This window comes from Natator depressus, chromosome 2, assembly GCF_965152275.1.
Source record: "Natator depressus isolate rNatDep1 chromosome 2, rNatDep2.hap1, whole genome shotgun sequence".
NCBI lineage: Eukaryota > Metazoa > Chordata > Testudines > Cheloniidae > Natator > Natator depressus.
Genome location: NC_134235.1, coordinates 77,366,968 through 77,389,969, shown reverse-complemented (window position 1 = coordinate 77,389,969; position 23,002 = coordinate 77,366,968). Strand labels below are relative to the sequence as shown.

At 38.7% G+C, this 23,002-nt stretch overlaps 1 protein-coding gene across 8 annotated transcripts in view; it reads right to left on the bottom strand.

Moving 5' to 3' along the window:
- Positions 1-1,319: 1,319 nt before the first annotated feature.
- CHST9 (carbohydrate sulfotransferase 9) overlaps positions 1,320-23,002 on the bottom strand; it is a 135,901-nt gene continuing 114,218 nt past the window's right edge. For all 8 annotated transcript variants that reach the window (XM_074944464.1, XM_074944460.1, XM_074944459.1 and 5 more), the window contains exons 3-4: positions 17,159-17,196; positions 1,320-2,840 (exon numbers count right to left, since the gene is read on the bottom strand). In XM_074944464.1, coding sequence (XP_074800565.1) covers positions 1,743-2,840; positions 17,159-17,196 — 1,136 coding nt within the window. In that variant the 3' untranslated portion in view covers positions 1,320-1,742. The remainder of the gene's footprint in view (positions 2,841-17,158; positions 17,197-23,002) is intronic.

The window sequence follows — 23,002 nt, the reverse complement described above, 5'->3', positions numbered from 1 at the left end:
GAAGAAACTGTCTGCATCAGGGATGATGGTGTCACAGTTTCAGAATAACTACACCTTTAACCCCACCTCCGTGATCTGCTCAGGTCCCAGGCCTTTACCTCTCTCTGGGCAGAGATGCATGTCCCACTCCCTTCCAAACCGAGGTTTTAGCCTGCAGTCCCGCTGGCACTTCACTGTGATTATCCCAAGCAGGTCTGACAAATGTCCAAACTCCTGCTCTTTAGTTTCTCTTTCAGAATAATTAGAGTGTTTTTACCAATGACCATGTAGCTCTTCCAAAGCAGAGCTGGTTTATTCATGGATAAAAATGAAAACATACAAAACCAAACCAGGAACTAAATCCCCATCTGTCCTATAGTCTTTCCAACCCTTCAGCAGGGTTGGGTGCTCTCTTGAACAAAAGGCCATGTCCATTTACTGAATCAAAAAGGCAACCCCTGAGTCTGTTACACCCCCAAAAAGCTTTTTCTCAGCCTCCTAAAACCAGTCATTTCCCCTTTTCCTCAGAAAGCCCAAGCCTTAAAGGGCTGGGTATCTCCCTAACCAGCCTTGGGATTTTGCATTAATGACCTCCAAGTGATTTTAGTTCCTCGAGGAGCTTGACAACCCTCCCCAACCAGCCATTGTACAATCCCTGGCTCACAGAGATATAGATAAAAGTTATAAAGTTAAATACAATAGTCTCAAGATATACCTGGCTTCATTCTATCTGCCACAGACAGGGTATTCCACCCTCTTGCCCCCAGGTTCCACTCCTGTATAACCAGGATGATGGGATTTTGTACTCAAATTCCATAATTCTGCCTCAGGGTTACAGTGGCCATTTCCCTTCCTGTCATTTCAGAATGCTCCATCCTCCATCTTTCTGAGGTTTGCTGCTTGATGGCCCAAACTCAGCAAAGGAGAGAAAAGGTAACAGAACACAGAGCACTACCAGTGGCAGGCATTCTGATGGAAGCATCTGTTGCAATAGAGCAATTCCTAATGATGGTTACCAATGGTCCTGAAATAATGAGTGCATGCCCCACGGGCAACAGTTAGCAGGGGACATGGCTGGAGGATTTGCCATGTCGGTGGAGGTGGATAATAGTCATTGAACTGATGTTACCTCCACAGAAAACCTCTGCAGATTTTCCACAGCCTCCACTTTATGATTCTGCCCAGACACCGAGGATGGCCACTAGGTTCAGGATTTGGATCATAGTTTACATCACATGATGGATTTCTATGTAAAAATTAAAATGCCAAGAGGTGAGTAGGTGATAAATGGGTACATCACTGCCACTGATAACACTACATATGTCTTACAGAATTAGCCAATGATTTTTATTAATATGCCACAGACAGCAAAAAATATACATTCAAAACACTCGACACATTATTCCTATATAGACACACACAAATCCATGCTACTTTGAATGTTTTTCAACCATTACAAGAACATTAGCTGAGCTAATGAAACAGCTGGCTGGATTACTGCTTCCACAATATAATCCATATTCAAAAGCAGCTTTTTTCAGACCTTTTATTGCAAATTAGATAGTTTATAGGTCTCTTTTGTGCATTGCTCCAACAATTTTGTGTCAATTGGTGTCACTTTCATTTATAAAATCTCCACAAAGTCAAGACAATTACACTTAGTAGTTACATTTCTTCCACTCAGAACTGTATGGTAATATTACAGTTGCTGGTTTGAGGCCAAAATCGTTAAATGTCTGATGGAATTTTGAAATCATTCAGAGCTATACAATTGGCATTGTATAATTAAACATTAAATAATCCAAGTAATAAAAATCATAGGTCAACTGTCTCTCTGAACCTGACAGCTCCTTTAAGTATTGTCTCACTACTTCCATATTTGTTCTTTCATCGGAGGAATGTCTGTCTTTGAAATTAGGAAACTTCAGATCTGCTGGAGCACCTATCAGTTGCAAGAAGTAATTAGCATCTTCTTCTAGCGTTTCGAACTTCCCTATGAAATCATAGTTGATGAGGCAGGGATGGCAGAGTTTACTAATCTGCTCCCAGTGTATGTCCATCCCTACTGGGCGATGGGAATCTAACAAATATTGGACGAATTCTTCGAACTTCACGCCTGATCCGGTTTTCAGGGCCTCTTCACGTGCATTAAGTCTATATTTCTTAATAATTGCCTTTCCAAACACTGGGTGGTAATAGCTGTTTGGATGTTCAAATTTATCCCTGAATGCAGACACCAATCTTTCCATGGGGTCACGTACAAATATGGTCTTGGTGTAGGTATTTAAACGTGTCTGTATCCCTTTTAAATCATAACTGTCCAATTTCTTTAGATGCTTTCCATAGTGCACGGCATTATGGCTAATACTGAATGTTGAAGAGGCAAGTCCATTAAGCACCATCAGAACCCTTTTCCAGTTGGAACAGCCTGCTTTAGGCACTTCACAGTATAAGATTTTGTGTCTATCCTCCACGTATATTCTGGACACCATACGCACTAGATGGGTTCTGAGCCGGTTCTCACTACTGTATTTTTTACAGAAGTCATAAAGAAAATATCTGCGTTTCTCTTGAGCTTCATCTATGTTTTTCCATCTGTCATCTTTGATTAAACTCTTATTTAAAGGGCGCATCACTGGTGGTAAATTCACTTGTTTAAGCTGTTTTAGAAGGGCTTTAGTCATCTTCTGCGGTTCAGATAATCGGCTCACCAAAGAGCTGGCTATCTCACCAAAAGGACTCGCTTTCTCCTGTGAGTGTCTGCCCATGATTACAGTTGTCTGTCGCTTGTTAAGGTTAGCAGCAACACTCTGATTTTTTGGTGCTGTGGCAAGCTCCTCTGGGTGTGGGAGCTTGGAATCCTGTAAACGTTAAAAGAATGAAAATTTAAAGCATATTTTGGCATGGCTGACCCCATTCACTTAAAGCATTATTACTGTGGCAAAAGCAGTAGAGGTATGAAAAATACGTTTTGTGCTAGCAGCTCTATTTGAGATGGGGAAGGAAACTCACAGAACAGGTTTACAGTCACTCTTAGACATCTAATTTATTTATGAGTTGGGTTAACTGATGAGAGCAATATATGCTTTTAAACTGAGCTAGTTAACAGCAGCTCCTCTTAACCACAAGGGCTCCAGTAAGTCAGTCGAAATAAGTATCTTTTTGAGATTCAGCACAGCTGTACATAGGGAGGTTGATGCACCTGCCCAACCCTGCTGGCTTTAACCCTTAGGCCCCTTTCTGGCGTTAGCAATGTTGAGAGCCCTCGTGTAGACAAGCTGACAGCCACTGAAGCCAATTTAAACACTGGGTTTATTAGAGCTGCCCAGAGCAAGACATGCCAGCACAGTGCTTAAAACGGTATTAGCAGGTGGTGGGCTGACCACACTAGGGCTCCCGAAGTTCCGGACATTGTTGGAATTGAACTCTGTGTAGCAATGGTGAGAAATGTTTAGAACACTTCCTCGCGCAGACAGGATTTAAGTGGCTGTGAGCAGGGACTCAGTGACAGTTTAGGCAGCTACTCTGAAAGGATTAGTGCAGTGGTTTCCAAACATTTTGACTGCATTTTCAGCTTTATTGCTTCCCACGATCCCAGACAGCAGGAAGTATGTCAATACAAAATGGCATCTTCCACATTGTGTGACGTTGCATGCCCTGTACGTGCAAGGTCATGCTGTGCGGAGGATGCCATTTTGCAGAGTGATCTTGCCCACACCGTACATGTGAGCAAAATGGCCTCCTCCGCACAGTTGGGATCACCGTGACCCTCTCGGCTGATGGTGCAACCCCACTTGGGGTTTCAACCCCTAGTTTGGGAATCAGTGGATTAGTGTGTGTGTGGAGGTGTTGCAGCAGGTGCAAAAAAAGGAGGCCCGTGTTTTAAAAATCTCTCCTAACAGCACTGGAGTTTGTGAGGTCTATAGGAAAACAATGAAGTCACCGTTAAAGGATTTCTAACCTTTGCCACAACTTGATGATACACAAGGTAGTTGTTTTCATTTTCCACAATGGCTCTCAACTCAGGGTTTTGAAAATTGGCAGTTTTGGGGCTATTTCAAATATAAAATAGTGCTGCCTCTTTAGATAATGCACTACACCCATGAATTTGTAATTATTTACAGAGAGAGTACTGGATGGTATAAAGCTTGTGAATACCATTTTGAAACTGAGCCTACAGATATGTAAGTAGTTTCAAGAAGAAGTAGCCTACCTTGCCATATGATCAGTGAGGAAGGAGTTTCCAAAAAGGTCATTGGGGAATCAGCCAGCTCTATATTGCCTCAAACTCTCACAGATGGAAAGAGTCTTAAAAGGCTCTGCTCTTATTTCTCCATTTGTCAGTTGTAAAACTATTGTATAGAATTCAGTGAAAAGGACAGCCTTTTTAGTGGTTGGCAGAGTGCAATTTAGTATTTAAAGAATTACAAAAAGGCACTTGATTGCCCTCCACTTTGGTCTCATCCATGATTTAAAAAAAAACAACCCTTTCATATTAGACAGATGCATATATTTAGAGACTGAGACCAAGTTTTTGCCCAAGAATGGGGAGGATTCAAGAGAGTGCTGCAATCTAAGAGCAAAAGAGTCCCGAAGCAGGGAATATTGCACCAGTGAAAGATTGTAAATTCACGTGGCATTCAGATACTACAGTGAATGGTGGTAAAACAACGGAATTTCGCAATAGAAGAGAACCACAACCATTGTGGAATATAGTAGTGTTCTCTCAGAATACAGAGGAAAGTAAATGCTTTTGGTCACAGTGGAAAAGTCTGGAATTTAAAAGATGCAATTTTGTATAGGAAATAGGGAAACACACCAGGCTGCAGGTAGATGAATCTATATAACTAGTATTAAAGTTATGCAATGATACTAAAATAACTGGACACTGTGGGGTTACAAAACCCTTAACCAACCTCTGAGAGAATTTTATTTGATAAAACACAGAAACAACATAAAAATATGGTGCTTTTGGTAAAAGGAGAGTCCCCACTAAGGCAGTGAGGGGACTTGGGGGTGCGGGTATCTCCAATGGGGAGCATGGTTATTGACGTTCTTGCTCATGCTTTTGCCTAAGATAGAGTCTAACTGACTAACAGTACCCGATGATTTCAGTGTTTCTCAAAACTCAATAAAAAGAGAAATCAAGAGGTATAATGGTACCTCATGACTCCTCGTATTTGATCAGCAGCTGAGGACCCTAACACTTTGGAAGAGGAACAAAGGAATTTGGATCATTTGGACTATATATACACAATACAAAAATATGTTTGACAGAGCAAATTTGAATACCCTTAGATAAAGTATAAGAGTTTTAAGTAGTATGATGGACGATCATATGGGGAAACTTTTTACAACTGGAGAGCTGGCTTGTTTCCATCAAATCAAGAGAAAGGATAGACTTCCTGAGGTGACTATAACCTTGCTATGGACTTTATTCAGTTCTGAGTCAAGAAATGGTCCATTTGGGACTCAAAACCAAGATCAAAGTTATCCCTGAGGACACTCAAAGGAGCTACAAGAAGATGACAGGATTTCAACCTGGTTACCTCAGAAATTGAGAACAAAAATGTAGGGACCAATGCTGAAGCGTTTGTGACAGGAGTGAATACTCCACTGGAGCAGGATGGGCTGAGCGATTCAGAGGAGCCTCAGGTAACACTTCACAAGAACAACTTACACACAGCAAGAGTCACTTGAAAGTGGTCCCCTCTTAGCAAGCTGAGAAGAAGAAAAAGGCTCCAAACAGATATGGTGGTGAACAAAGACTTGGGGGAAAATGATGACATGAGAAGTTCTGAGAACAAGAAAAGTATTGTGTAAATATGTAAGCTTCTTTTTGTTGCTTTGTTAATTTGATTTCCTTTTCCTGTTGTGTTCCATAGTGGGTCATAAACTTATTGTTTCCAATTAAGAGTTTCAGTCCAAGATATTCTCAAGCGCTATGAAAGCTTAGTAAGGGCTGAAAAAATGTATATACAAAGACTCTCCAGTATGCTTCCTTTGGGGGGCGGGGAGGGGACTGGTTAGGTCACTGAGTTATTGCACATTCTTCTTTAGCTGGGTTCTAAACCTGATGTAGGTCACAGGTAAAAATTAGTTTGGTAGTTTTTTCCCAGGCTTCATTGATTTAAATTATGAAACGACCACATAATTTAGCACAATTAGAACTCTCTCCTCAGTAAAGGCCCAGGATTGTGACAGCAGGGGTCAGAATTAAGATGCATTAGCAGCGGTATGTGGAGGGCTTGCATAGCATCTGCCTCCAACATATCAGACTGAAGCCACTGCTATTATATACACATAGAAACAAATTCTATAAGCCTGCTAAGAGTAGTGGCTATTCACAGTCTTTTTGTACTAGGACACTATTTGCCAAGAATAATTGGCAATGGTCAGAAAACAATTATTACAACAAACCCAATAAAAAAATACACATTCCTCACATAGAAATTCTGCAGTCTAGTGTTAATGAGCTTAAACAAATCCCTATAATAGCTCTTGAAAGAGACTGACTGACCAAGAGTTTGTCACAGACGTAAGGTAAAAGATTGCTACTCTTTGGTATCTTATTAACTTCACTTACTTACAGTTTATTAAGGGGAAGTCTCTGACAATACTCATTCTAAAAAAGCACAGGATGAAAACCACTGGCTTATGCAAGCTATATATAAATCAAGGGCTGCACTGAAGGGAAGGAGAATTGGTGGTACTCTTTTCTCAAGCCTCACCAGGCCTACACATGTCCTGACACCTTCCCTAGCCATGTCCCCAGTCAGCACTTCCCTTCTGTTCTCTACTCTCTTCTCATCCCCTCTGGTTATACCTCTCACTCACTTGTCAGTGAAGCTGTCTTTCTGCCAGTCTTCCCTGGAATCCTAATTTTTCCAAAAACTCTGCTTACAAATTCAAAGGGGAACAGCCACCAGTGTACCAAACTGTGTTTTACAGAGGAACATTTTTGTTTCACATTTCTGTGGACAGACACCAAGTGGAAGGGACTTGAAATAGGATGCTGCGCCTTTCTTGTCTAGGTCACTTGTTCTAACCTGGCACAGGGGATGCGTTGTGGAAATGTTCTTACCATTCAACAGCTTCCACAGGTCTGTATAAAATGAGCTAGTGGTTTCAATCAAGAGGGAGGAAAGATAGTTTGTGGTTAAGCCTGGGACTCAAGAGATCTGGGTTTAATTCCCACCTTTGCTGCAGCTATAAAATGGGGATGATACCATCTACTTTGCAGCAGACTTATATTAATTAGTACAGCACTCAGCTACAACAGTGGCAGTAAGGAGATAAGAATATAGGAACTGGGTAGCCATATCACAGAATCCTCCATTATATAATATATATTAATTGGTATCTTTGTTGGCACTCCTCGGCAGAAGCACCAACATCAATGAATCAACATGTGAACTCTCCTCTCGATCAGAGCTGAGGCATCTAGTCTAAGTAAATTTGTTCTCTTGTTGCTTGGACTGTTCCTATTCTGTAAATGTAAGAGGACTTAAATGAATATTAAGTAACACCAAATTCACATTCAAAAAGATTTGGGGGTGGGGGGTGGAGACACCTTTGCACAGTTACAAGGGAAGGTAGTTTGAATTTTCTATAACTTTAGCATGGTAATTCAGATGCTGGAACCCCCACTGGTATTTGTTTCAGCTTCATGAGAAAAACAAAGCAGAGCAGCAATGAAATGGGCATGGGTATGAAGAGTAGATAGTGTTTGATATATTTATTTAAAACACTGATAAGGTTGCCCGATACTTTCCATGATAAGATCCTGTTTGCAGTTGCTTATAACTTCACCAGACTAACCATTTGTGCTGATATTTTCCATGCTAGGTGTGTGCCTCAGAGTGAATGTTGAATAATTTCAACCAAAAATGTTCAGACACTTCTGAGAACAAGGCTAAAATACACTGTTTTGTCCATGTTAAACAATTCTGGCAATCTTGTGTTTGAAAAGCTCTAGCACTGCCATGCTTTGGAGCAGGGACTTGAAATTTGGCAAGGAGGTGCTCTTTGGGTCAGGGATGCGCATTTAGCTCTCTTTGTGAAAATCCACCCAAATTTGACCAAATAATAAGCCTCTGAAAAACTGCAGTTCGCATATGCTCAACTGAAACTTGCTAGAGTTTAACAGCTAAATTCCACAAAGATTCCATCCACTGTGGCATGCACCTGCCTGGGCTGAGCAGGTGGTCACTAACTTTGTTTTCATTTTCTTGGTGCCCAACTTCAGACCCTGGGGTCTGATTTGCAGAAGTGCTGGGCACTCACAGCTGCGACTGAAGTCAATGGGAGCTGCACTTTGAATGCATAAAATGCTATATGATGATAAGCACTCTGAAAACTTAGATCCCAGGCATCACAAATTGGGCACCCAGAATCAGTGGATAATTTGGACCTCAATTTCTCTGTACTTCAGTTCCCCATTTTACAGAGGTGAAGATAAATTAATTAATGTTTGTGAAGCACTCAGTTTCCATAGTGACAAACACCATAAAAAAACCCCCATGAGGAAATTAATAACTCTGTCTTCAGAGCAGGGTTTGAACAGAGTGCAGTAAATAAGGTATTGGAGCACACCTTAAACAATGAGTAGAAAACAAAATAATGAATAGCTGCTCATTAAGTGAGCACCATCCGTTCTGTGCTTTGAATGAGGTAGGGATACTATGGAAACAATAGCATGTGATCATGTAATTAAAGACTTTACCATAATGCATTTGCAAAAGCAGGCCAAATTAAGGTTGCCGGAGCAACCTTAATTCTGGCATTTCCTAAATGAGTGCTTGACTTTGCATCCTTAATTTCTTTTTAACATAGATTTTGTGTGTGTAATAATATATGTTGTCAAAATACAATGTAACTAAGTCTGTTACAAGTGGTTCAACACTATTTCTGTAACATTTGTATTACTCGGCCAGAATTTTCTGATATCAGGATGCTGCCAAATAATAGGAAGTGGTATTTCTGAGAATCGTCACAATTTTACAAAAAAAACACAGCTATTTCAGTATCTGCAGTATTCTCCCTTATATTTCTCTATGCTCATTATAGGAAATACAGATACTGGCTCACAGAAAACCTGATCCATTAATCCAATACAACCAGCAAGCTTTTGCATATGATCACTATATGTCAAATTACCATTGTGATTTTCATGTCACCAGCATATATCGCTATCCAGTAAACCACATCTGAATCAGTGCAAAAGAGTCCCATCAGTTCTGTGTATGATTTTAGCTTGTTGCATTTTCATTTCAGACTCACTAGTAGGTCAATATATTTGACCAGTGTTGTTTATCAAACTTGCATTCTTTTCTCTATACAAGGCTAAAATCCATAAGCAGAGGAAAGTCACCTAAGCAACATCAAATGAAATTTTGACACCAGATAAGAGGATGATTTGAGTTTCATTATGGAAAATACTATAGAGATGACTGTAGTGCTCTAGGCAAGCAAAAATATTTGTATGTCTACAATGCGGTAGTTGGCATACAGCGCACACCCCAATTATATGTATACAAAGACCTTAGATCTTAGGAAAGAATAAGTTTTTAGGTAATCTTGAGTCAGGAAGTTTAGTATGTTACACGTTAATCTTTTATTTAAGCTAAACAGATGAGATTAATATGTAATCTCTCTTTTTTCTGTTTAGATCATTTTACTTCCCTCTGTGCTTTAAGCTATGGATGGCTCCCATTTGTTGATAAATGTATTTCTGGAAGTCATTTACTCTCAGGTACACTGTACTTAGGTTAAGAAGTAACCTTTAAAATACTGGTCATATTAGGAAAAATAAAAACAAACAAACCTCAAAACAAAATAAGTGTTATCTCTTTTTCTTGCATGTTCATAACTCAAAGCAGGCAGGTATTTTTGATCACATTTTACTTTAAAAGCAACTAACTATTTTTCACAGACACACTTTAGCCCATCTAGTATTTAACAAAAAAACCTGGATAATAATTCAGTACATAACATTTAATAACTGTATCAATATCAAATACGTTTAAAAACAGAGCCTAATTTCTAAATATTAACATCTTAACAATACATCCAAACCCCAGATTTGGGCACTCAGATAAGCTCTTCTCTGTCTAAATTGAAAATAAATGCACCTAAGTGATGTTCTGAATATCCACACATGGCATTTGGATGTCCTATTAGGGCACCAGTGTTTAAAAACTGGGCCCATAATGTATAAAGTATGGTGACACAGCCTAATTGTAGCCATGTGGGATTTGAATCAAGACCTAAATCATCTTCATCAGTCTTTCTAAGAGCATATTTTTGGCTGTGAACATTAAGGCCCCCAAAAAGCAAAAGTATACAAAATGGGGGAGGGGGAGAGAAGCTCTTTTGAGAAGAGAGGCACATAATGCAATGCAGCAGCTCTATGAATACAGTGATATTTTCCACATTAGTTGAGGATGTGGTAGGTTTCACAGGGAACTTTTGTTGGTAAATGACAGGTTTCAGAGTAACAGCCGTGTTAGTCTGTATTTGCAAAAAGAAAAGGAGTACTTGTGGCACCTTAGAGACTAACCAATTTATCTGAGCATAAGCTTTCGTGAGCTACAGCTCACTTCATCGGATGAAGTGAGCTGTAGCTCACGAAAGCTTATGCTCAAATAAATTGGTTAGTCTCTAAGGTGCCACAAGTACTCCTTTTCTTTTTGTTGGTAAAGAGACCATTCCATTCTTATCTGCAGGTAAACCCACTTATCCATCTGCAGAAACAAGACATTTTGTTCTTTTAGAAATAGCACTAAGAGGATCAAATGAAAACTAGGTTCAAATGAAGAATATTGATATAAATTCAGCAATGACAAATTCCACTTCCCCCAAATTGCTTTGAAAGAGAGAGTAAATTCTCTAGAGGTCTCAACGCATATACATTTTCTCTCAATCACACTTTGTGTTTCAGTAAAGTTAGATGACTTTATCTTTAAATAAAAAAATGTAAAAAAAGATAAATAAGATTGTATAGGAACCCAGGCTGGCGAGGAGCCTAAACACATCTCTGGCTATATGCAGTCTTACACCAAGAAATTCATACTAACACTTAATATTTACCCATACACAGTGCTACACATCTTTAACGTGCTGTACAAACATGAGCTAGATAAATCACAACCCCTCTTTGAGGCAGAAATATTATTAGATAGAATGGTTAGTTATGGTTAAGCCAGAGGACTAGGCCATTTTCATTGCACAGTGAACAGAATACCATATCCATATTACACATTGTTTTCTTCAATGAGGGACTGTTCTAAACTCAGAATGGATAGGATAGTTATACAGCCAACTCATATCACTTGCCGCTTTGACCAGTCTGGAAGCAAGAGGATGATACATGCAGGGGTATTAGAATTCCATCTACAGGTTTGGTCTCTTTCCAGGGCAGAACTAGCCTACCTTGCCAGGTATTGCATACATTCAAGTCCAGTGGAGAAAATGGTATACAAGGAAACAAAAGAATGGTTACTTTGATTTAGAGGACTAACAGTACTGGCTCTGATGTAGTGCTGAGTTCTGTCTCAGGCATATCCTCAAGCCCCTACTTTTTGGGGAATTAAGTAAGTAGCAATGAAGAATGGGGACTCAAAGCTGGGATGTCAACTACATAACTACAGAAATAATAGTGCAGTACCAAAACCACAGTAGCTTCATTTCCATATGGGAGGATACGGATTCATTTTTTTCTAAATGGGTTTCAAACAAAGGTAGAGAAAAAGAAAAGAACTGAGGAAGATCAGAGCAGTGAGTTTGGAGATGCAAGAAATCTGGACTAAATTGGAAAGGGTCAATCCCACAAAATATTGTATGTAATGAACTTATAATAGTTCATAGAAAAAAATTCATATTTACTGTGATAGTCTAACTCTGCAAACACTCTGAGAGTGAAGGATGGGACATGCAGGACTAGATGCCCAAGGACTGACTTGAACACAAATTTCAAGAGGCAGGCTGTAAAATATTTCTTCCACAGGGTTGTTATTACTGCTACTAAAAGTAGGTCTTAAGTGCAAGGCATATTCTGTCTCCTTTCCTTTTCCACAGTGGTACTTAACACACATCTTGGCTTCTTGGGCTGCACACAGACACCAGGATATAAGTTAGGTTGCCAAGGTAGTATAGAGTAGGGTACACAAAAGCAGAAAGCAAAATATTTATGGGTGACTTACTGCTGTGGAAGGATCTTGGAAGTGGCAATGCTAAAAAAATAAAACAAATATGGACAAAAAGAGGTGGCTGAGAAAGCCAGCAGTTGGCTGAAGATCAAGTGGAAGAAGAGTCAGTGAAGGTGGCAAAATGTAAATAAATATTTTGTCCGGAGGAGGATGGAGCCTTGATTTTACATTTATACATATTTCACCAAAATTTGCTTAAAAACTAGAGAGCGCTAATGACCTTGTAGAAAATATAGAAATCCATGAGTGGGCTGATTGCAATGGACTTCTCAGGGTCTAAGAGTGGTTAGCATTTGGACCTAGCTGTCCAAAATTTGTCATTGTTAAGTCAGAATTTAACCAAGCGGGGGCTCACTGAAGGAGGAAGCAGCTTTGTAGCTTTTTGACCCTATTCCCCATTCTTGTCTGCTCTTCAGTCATCCTTGCCCTGTTATGGAAACCCCGCCCACCGCCCCATTTCACGCACTTGTCCTCCTGGATTCTAATTTAATTTAGTCACACATTAACATTCCACAGAACCAGTTCTTCCTCACTAAAAGTTCTGGGCCAGATCCTCAGCCAGTTTAAATTACTACTGCTGCATTGACTTAAAGAGAACTGCACCAATTTACGTAAGCTGACGATCTGGCCATGCATGTGAAATCTTTTACATTGTACTGAAAACAAACAGAATCTTTCTGCAAGTGTCATGCCATCAGAATCCATCCCATTTTAACCTTTTTTAAATCAAAGTGACACTTCTTCGAATCAAACCACATTCATGCTTTCTACACTTTTTCAAAGAGGTTTAAAAATAAGATTGTAAATTAAAAATGAATCTTCTCCAGTTTATTCTTGGAAATCTTCAAAGGGAATTAATATAGAACAGGGCACCAGCAGTTCCATTAGTGGCGGAACTACCATTAAGCGGATACATACTTGGTTAAAAAACCGCAAACAAAGAGTAACTATTAACGGAATGATGTCAGACTGGAAGGAGGTCTCAAGTGGGGTTCCACAGGGATCTGTTCTGGGTTCATTGTTATTTAACATCTTTATTAATGACCTGGATGTAGGAATAGAGAGTATATTGATCAAATGTGCAGATGACACACAGCTACTTCGAACACTTTGGAGGATAGAGCTAAAATTCAAAGGGATCTTGATAAATTAGAGAACTGGGCTATAGACTACAAAATGAAATTAAACAAAGACAAATGGAAGGTGCAACATTTAGGGAAGAAAAACCAATTGCACAAATACAGAATGGGGTAGTTAGCTGGCTTGGCAGCAGCACTGCTGAGAAGGATCTGGGACTTGTGGCTCACAACCTCAACATGAGTCGGCAATGCGATGCTGTTGCAAAAAAAAAAAAAAAAAGGCAAATGCAATTTTGGGTTGCACTAACAGAGGCACAGCATGCAAGTCATGGGAGGTGACAATACCACTCTTCTCAGCACTGGTTAGGCCTCAGCTGGAGTAGTGTCCAGTTTTAAACACCAATGTGTAGAAAGGATGTAGAGAAACTGGAAAATATCCAATGGTGAGCAACAAAGATGATCAAGGAAATTGAATGCAAGCCATATGAGCAAAGGCTGAAGGAACTAGGTGTGTTTAGTTTGGAAAAGAGGAGACTAAGGGTGGACATGATAGCCGTCTTCATATACTTGAAAGGCTGCCATAAAAAAGATGCAGAAAAGTTGTTCTCTCTTTCCACAGAAGGCAAGACAAGAGGCAATGGGTTCAAACTACAGCATAGCAGATTTAGATTAAATCTCAGGAAAAAAAACTTCCTAACTGTAAGAACAGTAGGATAATGGAACAAACCGCCTAGGGAAGAGGTGGAAGCTCCTTCACATGGAGGTTTTCAAAAAGAGTCTGGATCGCCATCTGTCTTGGATGGTTTAGACACACCAAATCCTACACCTTGGGCAGGAGGATAGCCTAGATGACCCTTCTAACTCTATGGTTCTATGATTGTATTTAAAATGGAAATACAGCTGTAGCTCAAAACCACAACATTATTTCAATGTGAACTAAACATATGAAGGCAATGCATTTCTACTGTAAAATTAAATGTTCCAAAATCAATTGGAGACAGATAGGGCAGTTAAACAATTCCAGTGAGGGGAGACAGTACTATGTTATTACATTGTATCATGCATGCAATGGCAAACAAGGAGCAGGCATAGGTGCAACAGCTAAGGCACCTAAAGCATCCTTGATCATTATAGCAAATATGAGTTATATCACTACATTACACTTATAAGTAAAAGGAAACATCCTACACTGAACCTACTTTGTAATATGGAACATACAGTAGCCTAGTCAAAGGCAAACAGAGTTTACCCCTTTCTTGATTGGGGTTTAGTTTAGGTTAATTTTTTAAAACCATACACCACTGAAAATATATCAAGAGTTAGGTCTCTAGTCAGCCATCTAATGCAGCCCTCTGTCAATGTAACAAATTATGTTTTAAAATAAAACTGCGTCGTTCTTGCTCAACGTAGTGTTCTGGAAGTTTCTGATGAATACTTTTATGGTTATCTAGAAAATTGGAAGGTTCTTGATAGCTACATAAATTCTGAGGACACAGTCTAAGTTTATCATCCACAGGAAACAGATATTAATGAGTTAACAGGGAGCATACTCAAATTAATGTCATACCAAAAAGGGCACTCCATACCCTGGCATGCTGATTGGCTGCTACACACTCCTTTGCTCCAACTGACTGTTGTGGTCAGGTTTTTCCTTCCCTATACCTCCATCAAATGTGGCCACCACAGCTGCTGATCCATTTTCTATTCAGTAATATCCTCTTAATGGACCCCATAAAAAGCAGAGTCATACTTAGCAGAATCCCTTTTAAAATTAATATCTGGGGTTACACTGGGTGTTTGGGCATGGAGAGTAGGTAGAATTGAGGTATCCATGGTTAATTTTAGGACTGCAGCCAGAGTACACAGATTTGAATGATTACTTTATAACATTTTTTAAAAAGTGCAATGATTATGCAAATGTTTTTCTGTATTCAGTTTATTAGCCACTACATATATGTTAGACATAGTTTACACCACATTAATTTGTATTATGCACACATTACTAATGTAATATACATTGTATACATAAGTGTTGGCCAAGTTATGCCAACTGAATATATTATGCTCTTCCCACATTTCTGTTCACACTTGCAAAGCTGAAATCAGCTTTGGCATTAGCTAATAGAGAACTTGTCAAAGGCAAGATATATTCATTCTATGTCCTACTACAGGTTTTGAATGTAGTATCCAAAAGAGAGATAAGAAAAGTACAGAACAAAACAACAAGTTAAGGAACTGTTATGAACTGGTGGGTTCAATTTTAGTGACATATTGAGAGTTTTGTAACTGTTTAAATGCATATTTTCAAAGCACACCATCTGTGTGAAGTGAACACGCTATGGGATAAGAATTGCTTTCCTGAAGAAGGGTGGATATGTATGTCTCCTTTTTGTACTGTACTGTTTTTTATTTAGACAATATGTCTGCTTACGTTCAGTTATTTGATCTTTTGAACATTTTTAAGAATGAACCGTGAGTGTAGTCAAACTACTGGCTATACCTTTCAGTCAATAAGTCAGAGTACAGGGATTTACATACTTTGCGGTTATTTAGGAAAAACAATATAATTAAGCAAAATAAATCCTTTCATCATCCAGAAAAAAATGTACTGCTTAGAATATGTATACAGCTGGGCAAGAAATGGTTTCTCCATCCTGTAAATATTTTCAAAAGTTTGAAATTTTTCCCTGTCTTGAATTGGCACAAAATTTCAAAATCTTAAAAACATTTATGCACCAAAACAACTGATTTTTTTTCATCTCAGGTCAACCAAAACATTTTGTTTGAATAATTTCAAAAAATGCTGTTTTGATTTCAACCTTTTAAAAACTAGTCTAATTGGCTTAAATTTAAAAAAAACCCAAAGAGACAATTTGAACCAGAAAAAATAATTTTTCATTTAAAAAATGTGCAAACTTTTTTTTGATAATTTCAAAACTATTTTCTTCACATATTGGGAGCCGGGGGGGGGGGGGTAGGAAAGGAGCTGGGAAATTCATCAAACCTAAACCTGTTTTGCAAACAGTTTCAGTTTAGATGAATCAGCTTTTTTTTTTTTTTTTGAAGGAAAATGATTTGTTGAAAAATTCCCAACCAGCTCTAAACAAGTAACTACAGCGTTCCTAGCCTTTCATTGGCTGAAACAATTCCACTTCAGTATAATTTTCAAACATATGCAAGTTGCTATACTCTGAATTGCTATTAATGACCTTCATTTATGTACCCATTCCTTCTGACACAGAAATAGTAAATATAATATTAAAATGTTATCTTTGCAAACAGTATTTTTCCCTAATTGATGCAGTAATAAAAAGTAGAATCAAAAATTAGTTTACTTTATAGCTCAGCCATTGGACTCCGAGTATGACAATGTCACAAGCAATGTCACAGTTTAGCAAAGCAGTTGTCAAAATTTACAGTTGTAATTAAAAAAAACAACCCAAAACTTCACATTGCAATGCACTGTTTATCATTTGCACATGGTGCAGTAATACAACAGCATAAATGTTTCATACCAACTTTTAGAAAGTTGTGCTGTCAAATAGGTGCAATTATCATTTATACAAAGTCAACAGTTGGGCATTCTCAAACCTGGTCCTAGTAGACAAATTGCCTGCTGGCTTTATCCATGTCACAGAGCATGATGTGCTGGCACACATAATTGCTTAAGATACAGGCCATGGCCTCAGACAGAAAGAAGTGTTTCAATACTAAACTCAAGTGCATAGGCAGATCTGCAGGGCGGGATGGGGGGACCTCATACCATCAGCCTGCCTTATGCCTAACTTTAGCCTCTCCTATGAGTTTCTCACTTTCAAAGTTGCTAAAATTCTCCAAGAGTACATAAAAAAATGTAGAGTAACAAAAAAGTGTGTAAAAATGGCAAAATACCTGATTAATTATCTGCTGTTGTAATTTTTCTCCAGACACTGAAAGAAAAAGAAACAGAAATAATTAGCTGTAATATATTTTAGTGAATAAAATGATCTCATATGTAACAATAAAAATGAGGCAGTCAAGGAAAACAGAACACACAATATGATAACGAATGGTGTACACAAGGCTAAAAAGGGATCTTTAAAAAAGAAATCCAGCCAAAGTGATAACACTAATAGAATGGAGCAAATGTCTGTAACATTTAAACTAGAGATTGAGAGCACTAAGGGGGAATTTGATGGAAAGCCAACCAAAACCATCAAGACTAATAATATGAAACAAAGCATAAAGAGATCAGAATCATTAGACCACCAAGGCATAATGAGGCAAATAAAGAAAGAAGGAAATTGCAGAGCAGCTAAGTAATTCAGTTTAATTGATCTTCACCACACAGGAAGATGGGGAAAACACCTATTCTAAACTAACATCTGAAGTCAATCAAGGTGACTGGCTTTGTTAGTCACTCGGAGTATCAAAAAATTATTTAAAGGTGGTGATGAAACTATGGAACCTAGATTGCAGTAATATACCAGGATCATAGTTATCAGAATTTGGTGGGAAGTAAAAAAAATTAGGTAGCTAACCTGTTAATATTCAGTTTAACCTTAAAAGCATAAGAGGAATGGGAGATGGCCACTTTTGTACCCATCTTTGTAAGAAAGACCTACAGGCAATTTGGCAAAAAGAAAAAAGCTTGGTTCCAGTTCAGAAAACTCAGATAAACCTTGCTTGGAAGAGTATATTTTTTTCCCCTTAAAAATCTGGAAAGCCCCAGTTAAGTCAATGATACATTCTCATCTTAGCAATCACACTGAATTTTGGTGATCTGATTTCAAAAGTAGATGTTCTATTGTAAAGGAAGACATCCATTGGGTGGGTGAATGGGACAAGAAGGTGCTTCCATACAAGTTAAAAAGACAAATATTATTTCATTTGGAAAGGAGAAGAAGAAAAGATGTAGTGAAGATGTCATAAAATGAATGGTATAGACAGAAAGCCAGTCATGCTACCCTATTAATTACATCAGACATTACCAAAAAATTAGACATTTAAAATGAAGACAAATTTCAAATGGTTAAATAGCAAATATACTTTATGAATCATCTTAATTAACAGGTGGGATTCACTGCTGCAGGATACTATGGCGAAGAGATCAGTAATATTTAGATAAAGTTTAGCCACATACGTGAATAAGACGGACATCTACAGTTACACTAGCTAAATTAACATTCAGAGAGTGTGTGTGTGTGTGTGTGTGTGTGTGTGTGTGAGAGAGAGAGAGAGAGAGAGAGACACACACACACAGCAAAAGTTACTCCCCAGCCACAGCCATGAAGAAATTCCATCTCATAATAACTTGACACAAATTGGTTAGTTGAATTATGGTTTTATTTACTTATTTTGACCTTCCTCTGAACCTTCCCTATAGTGTATTTTTGGAGACAAGATACCAGCCTGGATAGAGGTTTCTTTATTTCATTGTGGGAGTTTCTATGCTTCTATCAAAAATCACATATCTTTGTAGAATCAAACCTAGTCTCAACCTTCAGGTAAGAGACAGTAAATTTATCTTGCAAAGTGCTACCATACAGTAACAGTCAAAAGTGTGGCTCGATTAATTACACTCTCTCTGCTAGGAGGTACTCCACATCCTTTGTGGATGACCAAGAATTTCACCCTCACCTACATCTAGCTCTACATATAGTAGCCATGGTTTTCTAGACCAACAGTGATGGAACTCCCTTTGCAGCTTGTCAGTATCACTCTTTAATTGGCCCAGGGGATTTCTGTTGAGTGACATTAAGCACTCCCTCCTCCAGGAATAGTTATGTAAATAGTGTCCCTTTTCATAAGAATTTCTTTGTACTGACATATAGATTGTACAAAATATAGATTTTTTTAAGACTGGGTAACAGTATTATGAATTTTGAAATGTAACACAAGGTATTATTAATAAGAAAAATGATCTTCTCTATTGAGCCTCATCCTAAGGAGAAAAACTGAAAACAACATACTACTTTAGGCAGTAACATAGCATGAATCTTATGATAATTATTTCCTGCATGTTGGTGTAGTATTTTTGTTTGGTAGATGTAAATGGTATTTTTTAGGTCCGAGAGGAAAAAAGGAAACATCATTTAGGGGAGACTTACGGTAAGTCATTCCCAGGTTTATTGAGATCATCTTTGTGAGAAATGGAATTAAATCTTGGGGGTAATTTTTTTTAACCTAGTAAGGTTTTTGGTAATAGAGGATTAAGGAGTATGTGTTTTAACATTCCTTAATGACATACAAGTTGCTAGGAAAATACGTTTGAAATCTCTGGTTGGATCAACACTATTTTGCTCTGAGGTTTGTGGACTTTGAATACTGATGCTTTCCTGTTCTCTAGTATATTTGTTTTTAGGCTATTTTGATTCACTTTAAAGGAATTTTAATAGCTTTCTGTTGACAGCATGGACAGCTGGTCTTGAGAATTAACAAAAATTCACTTGCTGACTGAGGAAGGAAGTGACATCAATGAGTTTCTAAAGTCAGCCCAGAGGGAAAAGTGAGTTTTGTGCAAGTAACCTTTCATTTAATTGTACTTAAAGTGATGCTTCAAGATGCAAATTGCATTGTCAATCAAAACCTATGGTATCTACCTCAAACAAGCCTAAAGATGAAGTGAAAGTTTGAAAATACATCTGTGACAATTTAATAGACACAGTTAAGGAAAATTAAAAGCAGAAACTGGGTACCATCCTTTCTTTAGTGGTTTAAACACAATGCTATCACTACAATGATAGGTTTCAGAGGTTTCAGAGTAGCAGCCATGTTAGTCTGTATTCGCAAAAAGAAAAGGAGTACTTGTGGCACCTTAGAGACTAACCAATTTATTTGAGCATAAGCTTTCGTGAGCATCCGATGAAGTGAGCTGTAGCTCACGAAAGCTTATGCGCAAATAAATTTGTTAGTCTTTAAGATGTCACAAGTACTCCTTTTCTTTTTATCACTACAATGGCAGTCACTTAAGCATCCTTATGAACTGCCAGCAAAGATGATGTGGGCTAAACAGGGCAAACACTGACTGTCCACTTTGGGAGAAAAGGGGTCAAACTCAAGGTCACAAGCAAACTGAATATTGCATTCTCTGTTTATTCACTAGTTGATATTGGACCTCATTAGAAAACTACCAAATAGATTTGGCATCAGCAGCCATCTCAGAAGAGGCAAAGATCAGTATTAGCAGAGATGTTGTGAATTAGGATTGAAGCACACTGGCACAGCCATATCAAGCAGCTTGCAAAGTGCTTCCATTATTATATTTGGTTCCAATCAATGCTAACCTCCTTTCACTTTAACAAGCATTATAAACAGTAAGAACTTTCTGAGTTGGAAAAAAAAAAAAGAGAGATTTCTAACTTTTTATGCTTACAACACTAATTTTATGACTGAATCCCAGTCCCAAAGAGCACAATCGGAGTTCTCTTTATCGAGACCAGAATTTGGCCCTTGATTTCCATGCTCCTAAAACACATACAGACATCCATCCATCCATCCATCCTTAACTCCACACAGTGTAGTCTTTTTGTGGACACTAACAGTAGGAATGAATGTTTTAATTCTACGGCCCGTTTGAAGACGCTGGTGTTTTGATGCTATGTCATGGCAGCTGTTCTCATGGCTGACTTTGGTAACCATTTTGCCCAGCTCAGCAATTTAAAAAGTGGAAGATATGAGACATGAGCTCCAAACTCAAAGCACCGGAGGCAATGGCTGATCAAAATTTCTAATACCCAACCTTTAATTCCAGTCCTGCAGCTAATTCAAGAATATGGTAGAGCCAACCACCACCTGCGATAGTCCTGTGGTTGTCATGGTGTCCATGAAATCCTGAGTTGATTCAGAAGTCTTATCCGTCATATATGTCTATTAAAGTCACCAAGTTCTATAAGCCTTGGTTTCTCCAATACCACTGAGATGAGATACAAACATACACAAGAAGCAGCAGGATGATTGACACATCAGATTAATCCCATCCTAATTCCACTTGGAAGTTGGATACATGTATTCATTACAGTTAAGAGGGGAACGCCTACATTTCAGGTTAGTTGTCCCATCTCCGTGCTGATTCTCCCATAAATTGATTTTGTACCAGACATCCACTTGTCTGCTCCTGAACTGCTCCAGCAGTGTCATCCAACCATCTTTTGGTAATACAGACAAATTAGAAGGCCTCATCACTGATCAAATATGTATGATCGAGACTTTATTGAATCACAACTTACATTTACCAGTATGAACTAAGACCAGGATTCTTGCCAACCTGCTGACACTTAATTGCACAGACATTTAGTTCTAGGCAAGCTAGGGTGCAAATCCACCCCCCATTAGCCTGTCACAGATTAACTGTTTCTGTGCACCCAGCTGAAGTGCATTAGCAGCTCATTAGAGCACTTTGATCTAGTCCTCTTTGAATTGGGACTAGCTCAAAATGCTCTATCAAACTGTTAATGCAGGTCATCAGAACGCACATGGGTATTTAGTCTGTGGCAGACTAGTGTGTGGTAGATTCTCACCCCATCTTGCCACAAACTACTTGTTTGTGTAGACAACCCCTAAAAATCCTTAGTATCACTGAATTGGAGAACTGCATCTATTCTGTCCTTATATTCACTGGATTGTCTTTTAAATAATTTTAAAGCCATTTTTCTTCTGCCACAAAAAGGTAAGACAATATTTCTAGCTGTTTTAGAAGAGTCTGTGACAAGCAGCCTTCCTATATGAGCCTCAGGTTACTTAACCTAAAACAACATATGCAGAGCCCATGCTTTTCAGAGTTCTCAGTGTTTTCAGTCACATGTTAGTGTTTCCAAGGTAGTTTATTTATCAATAAAATAAAAATTGACATTTACTTGAATGAAGGATATAAAGACTGAAATGTATTACAATGTGACAGATATTGGATACAAGGCCGCAGTAGTTGTTGCTCTCATGATGTACTGTAACATTTATTCTTCAAACATCTTTACATACACAACGTATGCAGAGAACAGCATGTAAGTATTTACACTACATCACCCCTCCTCCATACAAGAGGAAGCGATATTTGTGGAGGTTTGCAGATTAATCTGGCATAATTCCTTCAGATTTTTAACTACCTCCGGCGCACATATGATTAAGATCACTGGCTACAGAAGTTTCAGTAAGGAAATATTTCTTCTGGTGACGAGTACTCAAAATAGCTTGCTGCTGTTTCTTGTGTTCAAACAACCAGGCACATTATGACTTCTGACAGCCTTTTTCCTCCCTTCGCATTGAGGAACAGTGAAGTGTTTCATTCCAAAAAGCAAAAGACCACTACTTTATTCAATCAGGCACCCCCCATCCCATGAAATTTCTGATATGGTATGCTCCATGAATCTCTATGGAGAGATCCCCGCTGCAGCCACTGGTCCCAGAGCCTCACCTACGGAGTCTGTGCCATGCTCAGCCCCAACATCCAGCCTGGAATGCCCAGGTGCAGTGCCACTCCGCATCCCTGAGAAGGGCTGTTGAACAGGGGACCCCATAATTCAGGGGTCAGCCACCTGCTGTTCACCCCCTGCCAGCACAGGTTTGATCCCACCAGGCCTCCATCATGATGGGAGAGCCACGGGGCTAAACTTGAGGGAGCGGCATTGTGACGTAGTGTTCAGGGGTTGCAGCTCTGGGTTTGTCCTTTCATGAAAGGGGGTGGGCAAATGAGGAAGAGAGTTCATTACTGAGGGTTCAGTATATTGCTTTCTCTCGTGACCTGGCACAAAAAAAGCAATC